Source organism: Anarhichas minor, unplaced genomic scaffold, assembly GCF_050575085.1.
Source record: "Anarhichas minor isolate MPS153535 unplaced genomic scaffold, ASM5057508v1 ptg000027l, whole genome shotgun sequence".
Lineage (NCBI taxonomy): Eukaryota > Metazoa > Chordata > Actinopteri > Perciformes > Anarhichadidae > Anarhichas > Anarhichas minor.
The window spans coordinates 11,846,890-11,867,404 of NW_027466473.1; the positions used below are offsets into that span (position 1 = coordinate 11,846,890).

Sequence of the window (20,515 nt, forward strand, 5' to 3'; positions counted from 1 at the left end):
TTCACAACTCACAGCACGTTGCTATGTAACAATACACTAAATATTCTACATAAAATGAAGACATCATCTTGTCCTTTTTTCTTCACAAACTCAAAATCAGATGTATTCAAGGTGACAGATTCTCAGTTAGTTGAACTCAGAATTTGACCTTTGACTTCTCATTCACACATTTATACTGTAGACGAGAGAAAGGACGCATAAAAACACATCAAAATCCACACATGAAAGTAATCACTTTATTGAATATCGAAAAACAATCATCATCACTCACTTGTTAAAACAGGTTTTTTCATTATGACAAAATTTAACGAGGTAAGAAATTTAAATTCTCATGTTCAAGAGAGACATTCTCAAGACATTGGTATCAACACACTGACAGTATGATGGAACATTATAATATACAATATTATACAATTTATTAAAAATGTAAAATATTTCTTAAAACATAAGATCTCAAACAGCCCAAAGACAGAAGATAAAAAGGTATAAGTGCAGTCGCTATGAACAAGCAAAGAACCAAAATTCAAAATATTATTCACGGATATATTCCCAGAACAGAACAGAGATTTAGCAGTTGCCAAACAAAAAATATACAAAATCCAGTAAAGACAAAAACAAGCATTTAGAAATACAAACACGTGACTAAAAAATGATTATGGAGAAATCATAGTTCCCTTTATACTAAAACTGATTATGGTTACCTAAAACATTGAATACAATAAGTTTGTATGAGATCTTTTCCCTCATCCCTGCACTACTTCAGTGCTGAACAACAAAAGTACCCTGATCATAGAGCTGATATCTGAAAACAGACATGACCGCCTTTGTAGTTCATTGAAGCTGCTCGCACTGTATCTTCAGTCAGCGGTTATCTTTGTATCTGCTCAAGTGTCCATTGGGACAGAATCCTCTCTCTGAGAGAGGAATTCAAAGAACGCCTTCAAACTCTCGTCATTTGTGGCCACTGGATAGTATTCTGCGTGTCTCAATGCTGAGAGATTTCTCTCTCAAGCAGTTTCTTCAAATTGGCCGGCATCTGTTGTTGACAGTCAGCACTGCAAGCCTGGAATGTCTTCAACACATCAAACTTTTCTCTTTCCGCCATTTGAATAATGATGTGCTCAATAATGACGGACAAAGAATAGCCATACTCAATCACACTATGGCTTTCACCTCTTGCATTGCGGTAGGGAAATCCGCCTGAATGCATTGCAACAACATTGCAGTGATCATCAAAGACAGGAGAGCCAGATGAGCCAAAAGTAAGACAAGACTCGTAATTTAGAGCATGTCTGTTCGGTTCATCATTTTTCACATCATCAAAGAAACGGTCCGTAATCAACTGAATGGGAGCGTTGTTTTCACTGTAATCAGGGTTGTGCGGCACAACGCCCTCTGGATTTTCATGGCGATGCCTCTCGACAACCTGGTTGAAGTTTTCAGTTGGAACTATGAAGCATGGATCTATCTTTTTCACACCCTCACCAGGATGCCCAATAATGCAAATTCCGCCACTTTGGGGAAGGAATCCGAAGTGTGTTAACAGACCTTCAGGCAATTTCTGATGAGCACTGATCTCCAACAAAGCCCAGTCATGCTGGTGCCCTGACGCATCATGGCCATGTTCAAATCCAGCAACCTGTTCCACTAGTGCTCCTGAATCTTCCTGGCCTAGACTTTCAAAAGAGAAATGGACTGTGACCTTCTCAGTATGCCAGTCTGTACTCTCATTATAGATGTTTGTAAGGACATGGCCATTTGTGAGGACAAACTTGTCAAATAGGAGGAAGCCACTTCCTTCTGCTCTGTCATTTACTCTCACTTGACAAACAGAGTTACTGAGCTCCATCAGTGTCTTCAGTGTTTTCACTTCTCTGCATGTCTGAGCGTTCTTCCCGTACTCCACACGGTAGAGATTCTGGATATGGGAAAGGCTAGATACTTTCTTTTCCTTCACCAAATCTGTAAACTGTGAAGATAGGTAACTCTGCATTTCTTTTGAATTAGCTATTTCACGAAACATTATTTCTGGTGCCTTCTGACCATCCAGCCCTGCTTTCTGTTTTGGTGTGTTGACATTCACTGACTCAGCTGCGGTAGACTGCTGTAGAGGATCTCGGCTTCCTTCAGAGTCACACCTCTGAGATTCATTTTGCGTCGTGTCAGCATCTTCCAAGCTGCCAGACTGACTGTCTGGTGGACTGGACTTACCGAGCAGTATGATCCTGAAAGTTTTACCATCAAGAGCATCAACGAGATCGGACATTTCAGTGGTTACCTCAGTGATTGGGGTAGAGAGTGCACAGTTCTTTGTGAATACGATATCCAGTAAACGACCATCTCTTTTCAGAGCATGCTTCACTTCTTCCCCTCTGTATGCATAAACAGTCATTTCATCAATTCCATCATTTCTTAGCTCTGAGTTTCTCATCATTCTCACGACATCTTTACCTCCCTTTGTCAGTAAATGAAACATCACAAGCTCACAAGATGGCCTCTTTCTCTGGCAACGATCAGAACCACTAGGCGGTTGCTTTGGCCCGTCAACAGCTTTAACATACTTGATAGTCAGCTGTTCATCTTTGATTAAGCTGCATGGAAAGTGTGAACTGATAGCTTTCCCATCTCTTACAATAACAAGCTCTTTGTTTTTGTTCTTGTTTGCAATTTCTCTGAACTGTGAACTTCTCTTCAGCAAGCTCTCAACAGTTCTTGCTTTATTGCAGGTAATAGTGCTTTTGTTATTCCACCACCACTGGAAAGAATGGGTTTCATGTGGCTCCTCTTCCTAGGAATGAAACACCATTAAATCTTATTTCATTTAATTACAGAAAAAAAGGTTTCATTCTGTTATAGCAACACTCTTAAAGCATTCATCCATTAGCTATACCTGTTTAAGCAGAGAGTCGTGAGGGACTGGAGCCGGTCCCAACTGACTTTGGGCGAGAGGCGGTGTGCACCCTGAGGTCTCTGGTTTAACACCGGGCTGACAAATAGAGACAGACAACACTTAAAACCTTGTTACATCATGTCAAAAACAAGTCTGAAATTAAATAAAAACACCAAACTTAATCATTTTTTATCATGTGTTCTTAACAAATTAAAAACATAAAACCATTTTACATAAAACAAGATTTGCCACAAAAGTTAGATTAAAATGATAGAAGAGAAAAATAAGCCTTTATGTATATTATCCAACACAGAAAACAAATACAACGTGACAAACCTCTGCAACAGTTTGTAAATCAGTAGGTTGCCTGCTTTCCCCATTCTGGTCGTCTGCTTCTTCCTTGAGATAAAAGATATAAATGTTTTCAATAATAGCAAAAGCATTACAGAATGCATGCTTAAAACTTTTGACATGAAGTTTTCTTTCACATTTATGTCCTTTATAAGAGATGCAGAGCTAGATGCAATTGTCAAACCTGTTTAAACCAGTATAGACTCAGGAGAATTACCTTGATGACTTTGTCCATTTGTTCATTGTTTGTGGTCTTCAAGTGTTGATCTTGGGAAGGTTCCATTTTTTCATTTTTCTGACTGAGTTTTAACTCCCCAGAAAAGAAGGTGATGTAGTAGCTTACCTTCAGGAAAAGTTCATGAAAATTATTAATTTCTAATATCTTACAGTACACATGGAATCATCATTATCAACATGATATTTATTGTGCTTCACTAAAAACACAGCAATAAAAACAACAAAAGTAAGATGGCCGTTACTCCTTTAATGCATAGTTGGGTGTGGCATGATATCATTTTATTAAACCTGTTCAACATGTTTGTGCACCTCTCTTGTTCCTAGAACACATACCTCTCACTCACTCTAATGACACAAAACGAAACTTAAACAAATGTGCATCTTATTAAATCAAGGAATTATAACGTACAACCAAACGAATAACAATAAATGTCTAAAAGAAAGTTAGATTACAACAAAATAGTAAAAGCTGATTTTGTACAATATAAAATTGTCATGATGCCCTATCACATATTTATATAATTAGCAGCTCATATCCAAGCAATCAATACCACAGATAAAGCGTTTTGTTAGTACTTTAGGCTAATGTGTGTAAGTTAAAAACATGGTTGATTCAATCAGATAAATTCCACTCAATATAATATAAGATAAGAAAATAATATATTAATACAAAATATTCAGAAGACGCCTATTACTTTTGTTTCGTTGTTTCTATATATTTCATATTCACATTCTCGCTTAGCAGTCAACTGCAACAGTCTCACAATGAAAAAAGTTAGTTACACGAGAATATTCTGTTAATAGATACGGTTTACAGAACTTTTAGCTTAAATTTAACTAAAGCGTAGATTATTAACAACCAGTATGAGGTTTACAATATATTTAGTTTGAACTTACCAAAAACGAGTGTAATCAAACAGTCGGTTTGGACGCACTCCCTCTTCTAAGACTGACCACTGAATGAAACCTGTCATCAGCTGTGTTATTATAGCACATACGCCGTGTAACCAGAGCTGTGATTGGACAGTCACTGCAGAAGGTGCTAGGAAGAACGGGGTGTGTCCGCTCAGGTGCTCTCGGGTTGCTCTTGGTCTGACAGAACTTTTTAGGTGCAGTCGTGTAATAAGCAATGACATCACGCTTAACGTCTCCTCTTGCACCTCTCTGTGTTGTCAGGTAGAAGAAAACCACCTACCCGGCTGAGGCCGCGCCTCGTTTTGACGCCACCAATTCGGTGTATTTTGGAGCAGAAAAGCGTCCGCTGGAAGGCTGGGCAGCACTTCATCCCAACGTTTTATCGAGAAAGTATGGAAGCCCATCTCTGCCAATGTGTTAAAAAAATAAAGATCCTGTAAGTCATTAAATGAGAAACTTTGTCACTATAATGACTTAGTACCTCAGATATTAAGTCATAATTATGAGATACTAAGACATTATAATAAGAAAGTTTCTCATAATGCACAACACTCTGTGTCCGCCCCGACCATCTGCTCCCACAAATAGTGTTTTCGGTATTTGTTATGATAGTGTCTGTGTGGCATATGAAGTTCAGGATAGACACACACAGCCAAAACCAGCTTCTACCCTAATGTTCTACTACACAGACGTCTCCAGCGCTTCTCTAAAAAGATGAGTGATTTTCAACTAACCACTGGAAGAGGCCGCACAAAAAAGAGGAACCGCTCAGAATAAAGGCGGGTAGGCTATACGTATGTATGGGCCAGTCTTACTTGGTCCCTCCTGGTCTAAACGTGACATTCATACCATTTCCCCTGTTAATAATCAAGGTCTAGGACAGGGGTCGACAACCCGCGGCTCCCGAGCCGCATGCGGCTCTTCAGCCCCTCAGAACCTATTTTTCTCTTTCCGTCTCATCCTCCACAATAAAAGCACCAAACACATACAGGAACACTGCTTCATAGAGAGCTCTTAACATGCTCAACATAATAGCTTACAATAGTTTACCGAGGGCGGGGGTCTGCAAATCATGAGATAGCAGTCGACTCCGGGGCGGATCCGCCCCGGAGTCGACTGCTATCTGGGTAACCACCTGCAGGGAAAGGCGCTTGACAGCGACGTAATAGGATGTGATGCACATTTTAGATGACAAAATATGAAAACATTTTATATTTTGGCGGCGTGTCCAGCGGCCGTTTGAAGTCACGGTTAGAGGCTTTGAGGAGGACGGACACAAAACGGAGGATTTTCCTTTTCTTATTATTGTTTCTATTGTGAAGTCCACACACAAACGATGAAGGAACTAAACATTGATTGCTCTCCAGAACGACAGAGACTTCAGTCACCAGCAGAGCAAAGTATCAAGCTTGACCTTTCATTATTAAAGACTACTTTATTACTCCATCGTATTTTTTGAACGAAGCAACCAATCTACTTCCTCTTTACACCGGCACCTTCATGCCCAGTGGACGTGAATAGTCACGTGATATTTGTTTTCAAGCATGTTATTCTGGACGGAGATCATCTCGAATGATGCTGAAACGCCGCGTGGACGGAAATCGTTTTCGTTTTAAAACTCCAAACTCCACTCCAGTAGTAGAGCAGATGTCGCCTCAGGGAGCCGCGACAGAGGGGCTGAAGAGCCGCATGCGGCTCGGGAGCCGCGGGTTGCCGACCCCTGCTTTAGCCATTTACACTTCTCCGATCTTCTTTCTCAATTCCCTAGACAGAGCTATCGGGCTAAGACCGACAATGCTCATCTTCCTTTCTGAATTTAAGGATCATTTTAAATTCCTCCCTCACAATTTTCCTTCGAACAAACTCTATTTCCTTCATCAGAACTGTTTCCCTGCAAGCTTCTCTTATTATTTTGACTCCCATTCAAACTTCCCTCCCCGCCTGTTCTCTCCCTTCTTTCGTCCTCCTCTCCCACCAGACTGGGTTGCAGCCACCACAATCCACATCATCTCATCCATTTCCTGATTTGCCACCCTAATCCAGTCACAAACCAGTTCATGCCAACCGCCAAATCCAAAAATCCCAAAAAAGTCGCTTTCAAAGCTAAATTATCAAACTACTTTTCCGTCAAACGTCACGTCTCACTCTGAGTTCCCACCAAGTTCCGCCCTGGCTTCAGTGTTGCAGTATATCTCCCCCTCGTGTTTGGTGCTTCTCACTGCAGAAAAGCACAAAGCCAGGACCGGGCTCTTGGAGGAGGAGAGACAGAATGGATCTAATACCGATTACAATTAAATAATACATCTTTGGTGCACGAAACCAAATAAAGAAACCCTGTAATCCAGGATGTGACATTCATTCACAACTCACAGCACGTTGCTACGTAACAATACACTAAATATTCTACATAAAATAAAGACATCATCTTGTCCTTTTTTCTTCACTAACTCAAAATCAGATGTATTCAAGGTGACAGATTCTCTGTTAGTTGAACTCAGAATTTGACCTTTGACTTCTCATTCACACATTTATACTGTAGACGAGAGAAAGGACGCATAAAAACACATCAAAATCCACACATGAAAGTAATCACTTTATTGAATATCGAAAAACAATCATCATCACTCACTTGTTAAAACAGGTTTCTTTCCATGATGACAAAATTTAACCAGGTAAGAAATTTAAATTCTCACGTTCAAGAGAGACATTCTCAAGACATTGGTATCAGCACACTGACAGTATGATGGAACATTATAATATACAATATTATACAATTTATTAAAAATTAAAAATATTTCTTAAAACAAAATCTCAAAGGGGATTTTTCTTAAAAACAGCCCAAAGACAGAAGATAAAAAGGTATAAAGCAGATCTTTGAGGTCAACATCAATATTTGACTTTAAAAAAAATCTGATAGATCATTTTACTTCAAACATAAACGCTGACACAGCACTATGGAGATAGATATGCGAGACAAAAAACCCCCCAAACATCTCTAAAGAGAATAGTGACCAAGACATTTGCTGAACCAGTTTACAGTCAGTAACCTATTGTATCGTTGGCATGTCTGTGCTGCAACTTCATGTTACTTGTGTGATGACATATAAACAGACACTGATATATCTGTTGTAAGATAATAGTGGCCGATAATAAGACATTACAACCAGGCTTTTCAAATCTAACAGGGCAATGGTGGACAGTGCAGTCGCTATGAACAAGCACAGAACCAAAATTCACAAATATTATTCACGGATATATTCCCAGAACAGAGATTTAGCAGTTGCCAAACAAAAATTATACAAAATACAGTAAAGACAAAAATAAGCATTTAGAAATACAAACACGTGACTGAAAAATGATTAAAAGAAACCATAGTTCCCTTTATACTAAAACTGATTATGGTTACCTAAAACATTGAATACAATAAGTTTGTATGAGATCTTTTCCCTCATCCCTGCGCTACTTCAGTGCTGAACAACAAGAGTACCCTGATCATAGAGCTGATATCTGAAAACAGACATGACCGCCTTTGTAGTTCATTGAAGCTGCTCGCACTGTATCTTTTGTCAGCGGTTATCTTTGTATCTGCTCAAATAGTGTCCATTGGGACAGGATCCTCTCTCTGAGAGAAGAATTCAAAGAACGCCTTCAAACTCTTGTCATTTGCGGTCACATTTCTAAATGAGTAGAGATTTCTGCTCTCAACCAGTTTCTTCACATTGGCCATCATCTGCTGTTGATGTTTATAACCGCAAGCCAGGTATTTCTTCAACACATCATCCCTTCTTCTTTCCACCATTTGGATAATGATGTCCTCAACAATGACGGACAAAGGATAGCCAAACTCAATCACACTACGGCATTCACCTCTTGCATTGCGGTAGGGATATCCGCCTGAATGCATTGCAACAACATTGCAGTGATCATCAAAGACAGGAGAGCCAGATGAGCCAAAAGTAAGACAAGTATTGTAATTTAGAGCCCGTCTGTTCTCTTGATCATTTTTCACATCCTCAAAGTAACGGGGTGTAATCAACTGAATGGGAGCGCTGTTTTCACTGTAATCAGGGTTGTGCGGCAGAACGCCCTCTGGATTTTCAAGGCGATGCCTCTCGACAACCTGGTTGAAGTTTTCAGTTGGAATTATGAAGCATGGATCTATCTTCTTCACACCCTCACCAGGATGCCCAATAATGCAAATTCCGCCACTTTGGGGAAGGAATCCGAAGTGTGTTAACAGACCTTCAGGCAAGTTCTGATGAGCACTGATCCTCAACAAAGCCCAGTCATGCTGGTGCCCTGACACATCATGGCCATGTTCAAATCCAGCAACCTGTTCCACTAGTGCTCCTGAATCTTCCTGGCCTAGACTTTCAAAAGAGAAATGGACTGTGACCTTCTCAGTAAGCTGCCGTGTCCTCTCATTATAGATGTTTTTAAGGACATGGCCATTTGTGAGGACGAACTTGTCAAATAGGAGGAAGCCACTTCCATTCGCTCTGTCATTTACTCTCACTTGACAAACAGAGTTACTGAGCTCCATCAGTGTCTTCATTGTTTTCACTTCTCTGCATGTCTCAGCATTCTTCCCGTACTCCACACGGTAGAGATTCTGGATACGAGAAAGCCTAGATACTTTCTTTCCCTTCACCAAATCTGTAAACTGTGAAGATAGGTAACTCAGCATCTTTTTTGAATTAGCTATTTCACGAAATATTATTTCTGGTGCCTTCTGACCATCCAGCCCTGCTTTCTGTTTTGGTGTGTTGACATTCACTGACTCAGCTGCGGTAGACTGCTGTAGAGCATCTCGGCTTCCTTCAGAGTCACACCTCTGAGGTTCATTTTGCGTCGTGTCAGCATCATCCAAACTGCTAGACTGACTGTCTGGTGGACTGGACTTATCGAGCAGTGTGATCTTCAAAGTTTTACCATCAAGATCATCAACGAGATTGGACATTTCAGTGGTTACCTCAGTGATTGGGGTAGAGAGTGCACAGTTCTTTGTGAATACGATATCCAGTAACCGACCATCTCTTTTCAGAGCATGCTTCGCTTTTTCCCCTCTGTAAGCATAAACAGTCATTTCATCAATTTGATCGTTTCTTATTGCTGGGTTTCTCATAATTCTCACTACATTTGTATCTCCCCTTGTCAGTAAATGAAACATCACAAGCTCACAAGATGGCCTCTTTCTCTGGCAACGATCAGAACCACTAGGCGGTTGCTTTGGCCCGTCAACAGCTTTAACATACTTGATAGTCAGCTGTTCATCTTTGATTAAGCTGCATGGAAAGTGTGAACTGATAGCTTTCCCATCTCTTACAATAACAAGCTCTTTGTTTTTGTTCTTGTTTGCAATTTCTCTGAACTGTGAACTTCTCTTCAGCAAGCTCTCAACAGTTCTTGCTTTATTGCAGGTAATAGATGTGCCTTTCTTATCCCAGCACCACTTGATAGAATGGGTTTCATGTGGCTCCTCTTCCTAGGAATGAAACACCATTAAATCTCATTTCATGTAATTACAGAAAAAAAGGTTTTATTCTGTTATAGCAACACTCTTAAAGCATCCATCCATTAGCTATACCTGTTTAAGCAGAGAGTCGTGAGGGACTGGAGCCGGTCCCAACTGACTTTGGGCGAGAGGCGGTGTGCACCCTGAGGTCTCTGGTTTAACACCGGGCTGACAAATAGAGACAGACAACACTTAAAACCTTGTTACATCATGTCAAAAACAAGGCTGAAATTAAATAAAAACCATTTTACAAAAAACAAGATTTGCCACAAAAGTTAGAAACAAAATGATAGAAGAGAAAAATAAGCCTTTATGTATATTATCCAACACAGAAAACAAATAAAATGTGACAAACCTCTGCAACAGTTTGTAAATCAGGAGGTTGCCTGCTTTCCCCATTCTGGTCGTCTGCTTCTTCCTTGAGATAAAAGATATAAATGTTTTCAATAATAGCAAAAGCATTACAGAATGCATGCTTACAACTTTTGACATGAAGTTTTCTTTCACATTTATGTCCTTTATAAGAGATGCAGAGCTAGATGCAATTGTCAAACCTGTGTAAACCAGTATAGACTGAGGAGAATTACCTTGATGACTTTGTCCATTTGTTCATTGTTTGTGGTCTTCAAGTGTTGATCTTGGGAAGGTTCCATTCTTTATTTTTCTGGCTGAGTTTTAACTGTAGTAGCTTACCTTCAGGAAAAGTTTATGAAAATTATTAATTTCTAATATCTTACAGTACACATGGAATCAACATATTTATTGTGCTTCACAAAAAACAGCAATAAAAACAACAAATGTGAGATGCTGTTACTCCTTTCATGCATAGTTGTGTGTGGCATGATGTCATTTTTCTCTCTTGTTCCTGGAACACATATCTCTCACTCGCTCTAATGACACAAAACCAAACATAAGCAAATGTGCAGCTTATTGTTGGAATGCTGATTCAGCATTCCAAGTATTGTTATCCTATTCTTTATTCCACTATTTCCTCTGTACATTTTTTGTCTCCTTTTACATGTTTTAAGCTACAGAAATTGTTCAACTATCAAAATGTTCAGCTCTTTCAGAAGAGGGGTGCTATGACTTTTCATATTTCTACCTCTTATGCCGTTTGAATTATTACGCTTTTTGCCATTTTTTTTAATGGGATCTCTATGGAGAAATTTTTCAAATCCTCACAAACTTCTTTAATTTTCAAAGCTTTCTTCTTCCTCATACTTTCAGCTACAGACACCATTTTAACTTTAACATGTTGAGAAAACCCCGAGCTATTGCTGTAGCATTCCACTTTTTGAACTGTAGCAATTCAACTTTTATGATTTTTTTCAGTCCTTTTCTGCTTTTACAATGGGTGTGTATTGGGCAGCTCAGAGTGCATGATGTCATCACCAGAGTGAAGAGTGGCTTCAGATTCTTGTGAAAAAATTATTTGTATTTTGCCACTGACTCCACAATTTTCACTCTTCATGCATAATTTTCTGGCTAAAAAAGTAGCTAATTGTGTCCTTGTCATAGACAAATGACTGGAATCCAACAGATTTACACATTTGGAACACCAGCCTCACTTTGAGAGGAGGTCCAACTATCTGCTCTATAGAGACCAATGTTAATTCTTACTCCAAGAACATATTCTACAGAACACGGTACCCCATTGCAGGCACACAGGTGTTTTTGATTGAGCTAATTTGTGAAGTTGATAAACACACACACACGCCTTGGAGATATTCAGGCAAAAGATTGTTAGACCTCCTGTCTGTCTCACTCAATCTAACTCTGTCTGCTTGACTGTGTGTCTCTCTATCCCTCACTCACTCATGCCGTCTCTCTCGCTCTCAGGTATTAGAGATTTTTAGAGGACTCCCCCCACCCCCAGTACACATTAAAAAAAAAAAAAAGCCCCACAGAGTGAATTCTAACTGGAATGCTTGTGATGAAGCCTGTAATTTAATAACCTCTGTGTGTCAAACATTATGATTCTGTCTCCTCCCCCCCACCCTTTCAAAATAAAAGCCCCATGGATTAACTGTATTTAAACATTACGCTCAGAATGAGGCTTTTTTGTTGAAATACTTAATGCTCTTACTATTACAGGAACAAGTACTACTGCTAATATTTCTAGTATTACTACTGCAACTTCTGCTGTTGCTACTGCTGCTATTCATGCTACTACCAATGCTAATACAGCTATTAGTATGACATATATATAATATAAATAAATAAACAGATTTGGCTGTGATTTAACGGCAATAAACCGACAAAAAGGGACTCCGGAATAACTACGTAATGATGCCGATTTGTACTTGTCTTCTCAATGGAGCTCAGATCGATCGGTGCTAGGCTATGCTAACATTGTAGCAGCTCCTTCAACACTCACAAACGCGCCAAACGCGCCGCGCCATCGCGTCACTCCAGTCTCATCTCGTCTGTGCATAGAGTTCGTATGTAATACTCGCGCGAATAATTTGCGCCGCGTTTGGTGTGAACGCACCATAAAAGAATGTTTACAATACATTTAGTTTGAACTTACCAAAACCGAGTGTAATCAAACGGTGGGTTAGGAGTACTCCCTCTTCTAAGAATCGCCACTGAATGAATCTTGCTGTATTGCACATGCGCTGTATTGCACATGCGCTGTGTAACCGGAGTTGTGATTGGACATTCACTGCAGAAGGTGCTAGAAAGATGCGCCAGAAGGAGGAGCCATGAGCGAACAGCCTTCCAGGGGTACATCCCAAGTCTCTCATATGTCATTTCCTCGTTTCCTCTCTCCTCGCATGGTGTCCTTGCGTCTCTCCATGCATCCGTGGTGGAAGGGACTAAGACGCAACGAAAGGACGCAAGTGAGGGAACGGAGATGCAATTAAGATACTTGGGATGTTACCTACCGTCTCGTGAAGGGTAAACATCAGTGGTTAGAGACGACGCTTTAAACGTCTTCGGTGACGTCACGTCTTTTAAAGTGACATACACAGCAAATTGCCACGCTCGCGCCTCACGCCTAGAAAAGCTACAGCTGTTGGCATTCAACGTTCACCACTCAAAAACATTTCACCGGACAAAACCGCTACAGATACACATCGGAGACAAACATGGCCAACACAGAGGTAATGTTAACGTTTAGCATGAGGAACCCTGACCACCGGCCGGCATGTGTTGTTGTTGTTTTAACACCCAGCTGAACGCTAAAGCAAGCTAAAGCAAGTTGTCAAACTGGGGTCCGCTAATGTTTCATACTGTATTGTGTTTGCTGCCAAAGGTGTTGAATCTGACGTTACTGTAGCAGTGCACTCACATTATCGCTGTCTCCTCTGCTCACAAGGGAAGTAAACTTTGGGGAGGTCGCTTCCTGGGAGACACTGATCCTTTGATGGAGAAGTTCAACGCATCCATCGCTTATGACCAGAGGATGTGGAGCGCTGACATCCGAGGGAGCAAGGCTCCTGGCTTCCCCTCTTCTCCAAGTCTTTAATAATATGCTCCCAAGACACATCTTTTATCCCAAATAATTTCTCAGCTCCCCTCCCACAATTATTTAGATTTTCTCTGTTTTTTGTTTGACTTGGTCAGTGCAATTTATTACAAATGCAATAAACAGGATCAACTTATCCACCGTCAGTGCTGTATTGGTGTCCTCGGACATACTTGCTTCTACTCTCAAAACTTGTTTAGGTGTTTCATTCATTACTCTTTGTCCTTGTACCCTCTTCACAGCCTCTGCATGTTGTTTCCTGCTTTTACCTGTTGGATTTCCACCGCCCTCTCCCTGGCTTCACATCCACCTTATGTTACCCTGTGCTGGCCACCACAATAACAGCATTTATCCTGCACATTATCCTTACACTCCTCCACTCTGTGATCCGCTCCACACTTGGGACATCTCTGTTTCCCTTTGCAAACTGCTGCTATATGTCCATAACTCTGGCATTTGTAGCAGCGAGGCGGGGGAGGGACATAGGGCCTCACCGGGAAACTCGTACATCCGATTCTGACTCTTTCAGGGAGTATGGACTCCTGAAACTCAATAAGAACAGATAGACTATCAACCCTTTCTCCATTAACCGTTCTTAGCGACCTCACTTCTCCCCCAAAAATACTCCGTTTGAGTATTTCGCGGTCCTCGTCTACAGGAACACCTGTTATCACTCCTCGTGTCACTCGATTCTCACCTACAGATCTTTTCTCACATATCATTTTCTTACAGATACTTTCTATATTCATAGCTTAGTTTTTCTGTTCTTCCGTTTTACATATTATCAATAAGCTTCCATCCCTCAAGACTTTAGCCCAGTGGTCTCCCACACTTCATCAGAACCTATTTTTCTCTTTCCGTCTCATCCTCCACAATAAAAGCACCACACACATACAGGAACACTGCTTCATAGAGAGCTCTTAACATGCTCAACATAATAGCTTACAATAGTTTACCGAGGGCGGGGGTCTGCAAATCATGAGATAGCAGTCGACTGCTATCTGGGTAACCACCTGCAGGGAAAGGCGCTTGACAGCGACGTAATAGGATGTGATGCACATTTTAGATGACAAAATATGAAAACATTTTATATTTTGGCGGCGTGTCCAGCGGCCGTTTGAAGTCACGGTTAGAGGCTTTGAGGAGGACGGACACAAAACGGAGGATTTTCCTTTTCTTATTATTGTTTCTATTGTGAAGTCCACACACAAACGATGAAGGAACTAAACATTGATTGCCCTCCAGAACGACAGAGACTTCAGTCACCAGCAGAGCAAAGTATCAAGCTTGACCTTTCATTATTAAAGATTACTTTATTACTCCATCGTATTTTTTGAACGAAGCAACCAATCTACTTCCTCTTTACACCGGCACCTTCATGTCCAGTGGACGTGAATAGTCACGTGATATTTGTTTTCAAGCATGTTATTCTGGACGGAGATCATCTCGAATGATGCTGAAACGCCGCGTGGACGGAAATCGTTTTCGTTTTAAAACTCCAAACTCCACTCCAGTAGTAGAGCAGATGTCGCCTCAGGGAGCCGCGACAGAGGGGCTGAAGAGCCGCATGCGGCTCGGGAGCCGCGGGTTGCCGACCCCTGCTTTAGCCATTTACACTTCTTTCTCAATTCCCTAGACAGAGCTATCGGGCTAAGACCGACAATGCTCATCTTCCTTTCTGAATTTAAGGATAATTTTAAATTCCTCCCTCACAATTTTCCTTCGAACAAACTCTATTTCCTTCATCAGAACTGTTTCCCTGCAAGCTTCTCTTATTATTTTGACTCCCATTCAAACTTCCCTCCCCGCCTGTTCTCTCCCTTCTTTCGTCCTCCTCTCCCACCAGACTGGGTTGCAGCCACCACAATCCACATCATCTCATCCATTTCCTGATTTGCCACCCTAATCCAGTCACAAACCAGTTCATGCCAACCGCCAAATCCAAAAATCCCAAAAAGTCGCTTTCAAAGCTAAATTATCAAACTACTTTTCCGTCAAATGTCACGTCTCACTCTGAGTTCACACCAAGTTCCGCCCTGGCTTCAGTGTTGCAGTATATCTCCCCCTCGTGTTTGGTGCTTCTCACTGCAGAAAAGCACAAAGCCAGGACCGGGCTCTTGGAGGAGGAGAGACAGAATGGATCTAATACCGATTACAATTAAATAATACATCTTTGGTGCACGAAACCAAATAAAGAAACCCTGTAATCCAGGATGTGACATTCATTCACAACTCACAGCACGTTGCTATGTAACAATACACTAAATATTCTACATTAAATGAAGACATTATCTTGTCTTTTTTCTTCACTAACTCAAAATCAGATGTATTCAAGGTGACAGATTCTCAGTTAGTTGAACTCAGAATTTGACCTTTGACTTCTCATTCACACATTTATACTGTAGACGAGAGAAAGGACGCATAAAAACACATCAAAATCCACACATGAAAGTAATCACTTTATTGAATATCGAAAAACAATCATCATCACTCACTTGTTAAAACAGGTTTCTTTCCATGATGACAAAATGTAACCAGGTAAGAAATTTAAATTCTCACATTCAAGAGAGACATTCCCAAGACATTGGTATCAGCACACTGACAGTATGATGGAACATTATAATATACAATATTATACAATTTATTAAAAATTAAAAATATTTCTTAAAACAAAATCTCAAAGGGGATTTTTCTTAAAAACAGCCCAAAGACAGAAGATAAAAAGGTATAAAGCAGATCTTTGAGGTCAACATCAATATTTGACTTTAAAAAAAATCTGATAGATCATTTTACTTCAAACATAAACGCTGACACAGCACTATGGAGATAGATATGCGAGACAAAAAACCCCCCAAACATCTCTAAAGAGAATAGTGACCAAGACATTTACTGAACCAGTTTACAGTCAGTAACCTACTGTATCGTTGGCATGTCTGTGCTGCAACTTCATGTTACTTGTGTGATGACATATAAACAGACACTGATATATCTGTTGTAAGATAATAGTGGCCGATAATAAGACATTACAACCAGGCTTTTCAAATCTAACAGGGCAATGGTGGACAGTGCAGTCGCTATGAACAAGCACAGAACCAAAATTCACAAATATTATTCACGGATATATTCCCAGAACAGAGATTTAGCAGTTGCCAAACAAAAATTATACAAAATACAGTAAAGACAAAAATAAGCATTTAGAAATACAAACACGTGACTGAAAAATGATTAAAAGAAACCATAGTTCCCTTTATACTAAAACTGATTATGGTTACCTAAAACATTGAATACAATAAGTTTGTATGAGATCTTTTCCCTCATCCCTGCGCTACTTCAGTGCTGAACAACAAGAGTACCCTGATCATAGAGCTGATATCTGAAAACAGACATGACCGCCTTTGTAGTTCATTGAAGCGGCTCGCACTGAATCTTTTGTCAGCGGTTATCTTTGTATCTGCTCAAATAGTGTCCATTGGGACAGGATCCTCTCTCTGAGAGAAGAATTCAAAGAACGCCTTCAAAATCTCGTCATTTGTGGGCACATTTCTAAATGAGGAGAGATTTCTGCTCTCAACCAGTTTCTTCACATTGGCCATCATCTGCTGTTGATGTTTATAACCGCAAGCCAGGTATTTCTTCAACACGTCACCCCTTCTTCTTTCCACCATTTGGACAATGATGCGCTCAATAATGCCGGACAAATGATAGCCAAACTCAATCACACTACGGCATTCACCTCTTGCATTGCGGTAGGGAAATCCGCCTGAATGCATTGCAACAACATTGCAGTGATCATCAAAGACAGGAGAGCCAGATGAGCCAAAAGTAAGACAAGTATTGTAATTTAGTCTGTTCTCTTGATCATTTTTCACACCCTCAAAGGAACGGGGTGTAATCAACTGAATGGGAGCGTTGTTTTCACTGTAATGAGAGTTGTGCGGCAGAACGCCCTCTGGATTTTCAAGGCAATGCCTCTCGACAACCTGGTTGAAGTTTTCAGTTGGAACTATGAAGCATGGATCTATCTTCTTCACACCCTCACCAGGATGCCCAATAATGCAAATTCCGCCACTTTGGGGAAGGAATCCGAAGTGTGTTAACAGACCTTCAGGCAATTTCTGATGAGCACTGATCCTCAACAAAGCCCAGTCATGCTGGTGCCCTGACACATCATGGCCATGTTCAAATCCAGCAACCTGTTCCACTAGTGCTCCCGAATCTTCCTGGCCTAGACTTTCAAAAGAGAAATGGACTGTGACCTTCTCAGTAAGCTGCCGTGTCCTCTCATTATAGATGTTTTTAAGGACATGGCCATTTGTGAGGACGAACTTGTCAAATAGGAGGAAGCCACTTCCTTCTGCTCTGTCATTTACTCTCACTTGACAAACAGAGTTACTGAGCTCCATCAGTGTCTTCATTGTTTTCACTTCTCTGCATGTCTGAGCGTTCTTCCCGTACTCCACACGGTAGAGATTCTGGATACGGGAACGCCTAGATACTTTCTTTCCCTTCACCAAATCTTTAATCTGTGAAGATAGGTAACTCAGCATCTTTTTTGAATTAGCTATTTCACGAAACATTATTTCTGGTGCCTTCTGACCATCCAGCCCTGCTTTCTGTTTTGGTGTGTTGACATTCACTGACTCAGCTGCGGTAGACTGCTGTAGAGGATCTCGGCTTCCTTCAGAGTCACACCTCTGAGATTCATTTTGCGTCGTGTAAGCATCATCCAAACTGCTAGACTGACTGGCTGGTGGACTGGACTTATCGAGCAGTATGATCCTGAAAGTTTTACCATCAAGATCAACGAGATCGGACATTTCAGTCTTCACCTCAGTGATTGGGGTAGAGAGTGCACAGTTCTTTGTGAATACGATATTCCGTAAACGACCATCTCTTTTCAGAGCACGCTTCACTTTTTCCCCTCTGTATGCATAAACAGTCATTTCATCAAAGTAATTTCTTGTTGCTGGGTTTCTCATAATTCTCACTACATTTGTACCTCCCTTTGTCAGTAAATGAAACATCACAAGCTCACTAGATGGCCTCTTTCTCTGGCAACGATCAGAACCACTAGGCGGTTGCTGTGGCCCGTCAACAGCTTTAACATACTTGATAGTCAGCTGTTCATCTTTGATTAAGCTGCATGGAAAGTGTGAACTGATAGCTTTCCCATCTCTTACAATAACAAGCTCTTTGTTTTTGTTCCTGTTTGCAATTTTGGTGAACTCTGGACTTCTCTTCAGCAAGCTCTCAACAGTTCTTGCTTTATTGCAGGTAATAGATGTGCCTTTCTTATCCCACCACCACTTGATAGAATGGGTTTCATGTGGCTCCTCTTCCTAGGAATGAAACACCATTAAATCTCATTTCATTTAATTACAGAAAAAAAGGTTTCATTCTGTTATAGCAACACTCTTTAAGCATCCATCCATTAGCTATACCTGTTTAAGCAGAGAGTCGTGAGGGACTGGAGCCGGTCCCAACTGACTTTGGGCGAGAGGCGGTGTGCACCCTGAGGTCTCTGGTTTAACACCGGGCTGACAAATAGAGACAGACAACACTTAAAACCTTATATCATGTCAAAAACAAGGCTGAAATTAAATAAAAACACAAGACGTAATCATTTTTTATCGTGTGTTCTTCAAAAATTAAAAACATAAAACCATTTTACATAAAACAAGATTTGCCACAAAAGTTTTCTTTCACATTTATGTCCTTTATAAGAGATGCAGAGCTAGATGCAATTGTCAAACCTGTGTAAACCAGTATAGACTCAGGAGAATTACCTTGATGACTTTGTCCATTTGTTCATTGTTTGTGGTCTTCAAGTGTTGATCTTGGGAAGGTTCCATTCTCTCATTTTTCTGGCTGAGTTTTAATTCCCCAGAAAAGAAGGTGATGTAGGAGCTTACCTTCAGGAAAAGTTCATGAAAATTATTAATTTCAAATATCTTACAGTACACATGGAATCAACATGTGTTGATATATTGTATATAGCTGTTAAATGTCCTTGTTTTTCTTACATTTCTCTTGTTTATTGTATATATTTCATATCTGTGTATGTACGATGAGAGTAATGTGTAACTGGAGACAAATTCCATGTATGCGCACGCATACATGGCCAATAAAGCTGATTCTGATGATATGTATTGTGCTTCACAAAAAACACAGCAATAAAAACAACAAATGTGAGATGGCTGTTACTCCTTTCATGCATAGTTGTGTGTGGCATGATGTAATTTTTCTCATTTGTTCCTGGAACACATATCTCTCACTCGTTCTAATGACACAAAACCAAACATAAGAAAATGTGCATCTTATTGTTGGAATGCTGATTCAGCATTCCAAGTATTGTTATCCTATTCTTTATTCCACTATTTCCTCGGTACGATTTTTGTCCCCTTTCTCCTTCTACATGTTTTAAGCTACAGAAATTGTTCAACTATCAAAATGTTCAGCTCTTTCAGAAGAGGGGTGTTATGACTTTTCTTTTACTGTTGTGCTTTGCGTCTCGTTGCAAAAACGAAATTCGGCTAGTTATCCGACTTTGGTTTTATCATTTTTGAATTCAGACACCAAAAACGGAAATACGACGGCGCATTTCTGTTTTTGGTTTTAAAACGAATAACGAGAAAACCATGGTATTTATGTATTTTCGACTAAACAGTAAAACAGACTATCAAAACGTACACGGAGCGGCCTGCCAGGGCGTTCTTGACAAGTTTAACTAGAAGGGTTTTCAGCAGTGCAGTTCAATGCTTTTGGCCTTCAACATTTTTCAGACAGATAGTCTCCCATTTCTGTATTTTCAGCATTTTTTGCGAATCATTTCAGCTTTCAGCATTCCAACGCATTTCCTGCAGGAAATGCGTTTTCTAGTTAAATCAAGGAATTATAACTTACAACCAGACGAATAACAATACATATGCCTAAAATAATGTTTACAATATATTTAGTTTGAACTTACCAAAACCGAGTGTAATCAAAGGGTCAGTTTGGACGTAGGGCTCCTGCCTCTTCTAAGAGTGACCACTGAATGAATCTTGAGCTGTGGTATTGCACATGCGCTGTGTTGCACGCGCTGTGTGACCGGAGCTGTGATTGGACATTCACTGCAGAAGGTGCTAGAAAGATG

The 20,515-nt window shown here is 40.4% G+C and overlaps 3 protein-coding genes across 7 annotated transcripts; all 3 read right to left on the reverse strand.

Moving 5' to 3' along the window:
• Positions 1–222: 222 nt before the first annotated feature.
• On the reverse strand, positions 223–5,469 carry LOC142960032 (serine protease FAM111A-like). Of its 3 annotated transcripts, none has more exons than XM_076101610.1 (5): positions 4,674–5,469; positions 3,459–3,584; positions 3,227–3,289; positions 2,891–2,986; positions 223–2,788 (listed from the first exon to the last, which is right to left on the reverse strand). In XM_076101610.1, exons 1-5 carry the CDS (start codon positions 4,761–4,763, stop codon positions 986–988), a joined length of 2,178 nt encoding a protein of 725 aa, XP_075957725.1. In that variant the 5' UTR covers positions 4,764–5,469; the 3' UTR covers positions 223–985. The 3 variants fall into 3 exon arrangements, with proteins under 3 accessions (XP_075957725.1, XP_075957727.1, XP_075957726.1); XM_076101612.1 differs by having other exon boundaries at positions 4,376–5,468; XM_076101611.1 differs by lacking the exon at positions 3,227–3,289.
• Positions 5,470–6,973: 1,504 nt separating this feature from the next.
• On the reverse strand, positions 6,974–12,706 carry LOC142959719 (serine protease FAM111A-like). 3 transcript variants are annotated; one of them, XM_076101118.1, is made up of 5 exons: positions 12,439–12,703; positions 10,496–10,596; positions 10,264–10,326; positions 9,981–10,076; positions 6,974–9,878 (listed from the first exon to the last, which is right to left on the reverse strand). In XM_076101118.1, exons 2-5 carry the CDS (start codon positions 10,559–10,561, stop codon positions 7,983–7,985), a joined length of 2,121 nt encoding a protein of 706 aa, XP_075957233.1. In that variant the 5' UTR covers positions 10,562–10,596; positions 12,439–12,703; the 3' UTR covers positions 6,974–7,982. The 3 variants fall into 3 exon arrangements, with proteins under 3 accessions (XP_075957233.1, XP_075957232.1, XP_075957234.1); XM_076101117.1 differs by having other exon boundaries at positions 10,496–10,601; positions 12,439–12,702; XM_076101119.1 differs by lacking the exon at positions 10,264–10,326 and having other exon boundaries at positions 10,496–10,601; positions 12,439–12,706.
• A 3,120-nt stretch (positions 12,707–15,826) lies between these two features.
• LOC142959721 (serine protease FAM111A-like) lies at positions 15,827–20,435 on the reverse strand. The gene is made up of 4 exons (XM_076101120.1): positions 20,348–20,435; positions 19,167–19,292; positions 18,822–18,917; positions 15,827–18,719 (listed from the first exon to the last, which is right to left on the reverse strand). The coding sequence occupies exons 2-4, from the start codon at positions 19,230–19,232 to the stop codon at positions 16,836–16,838; spliced, it is 2,046 nt and encodes a 681-aa protein (XP_075957235.1). The 5' UTR covers positions 19,233–19,292; positions 20,348–20,435; the 3' UTR covers positions 15,827–16,835.
• Between the last annotated feature and the right edge of the window lie 80 nt (positions 20,436–20,515).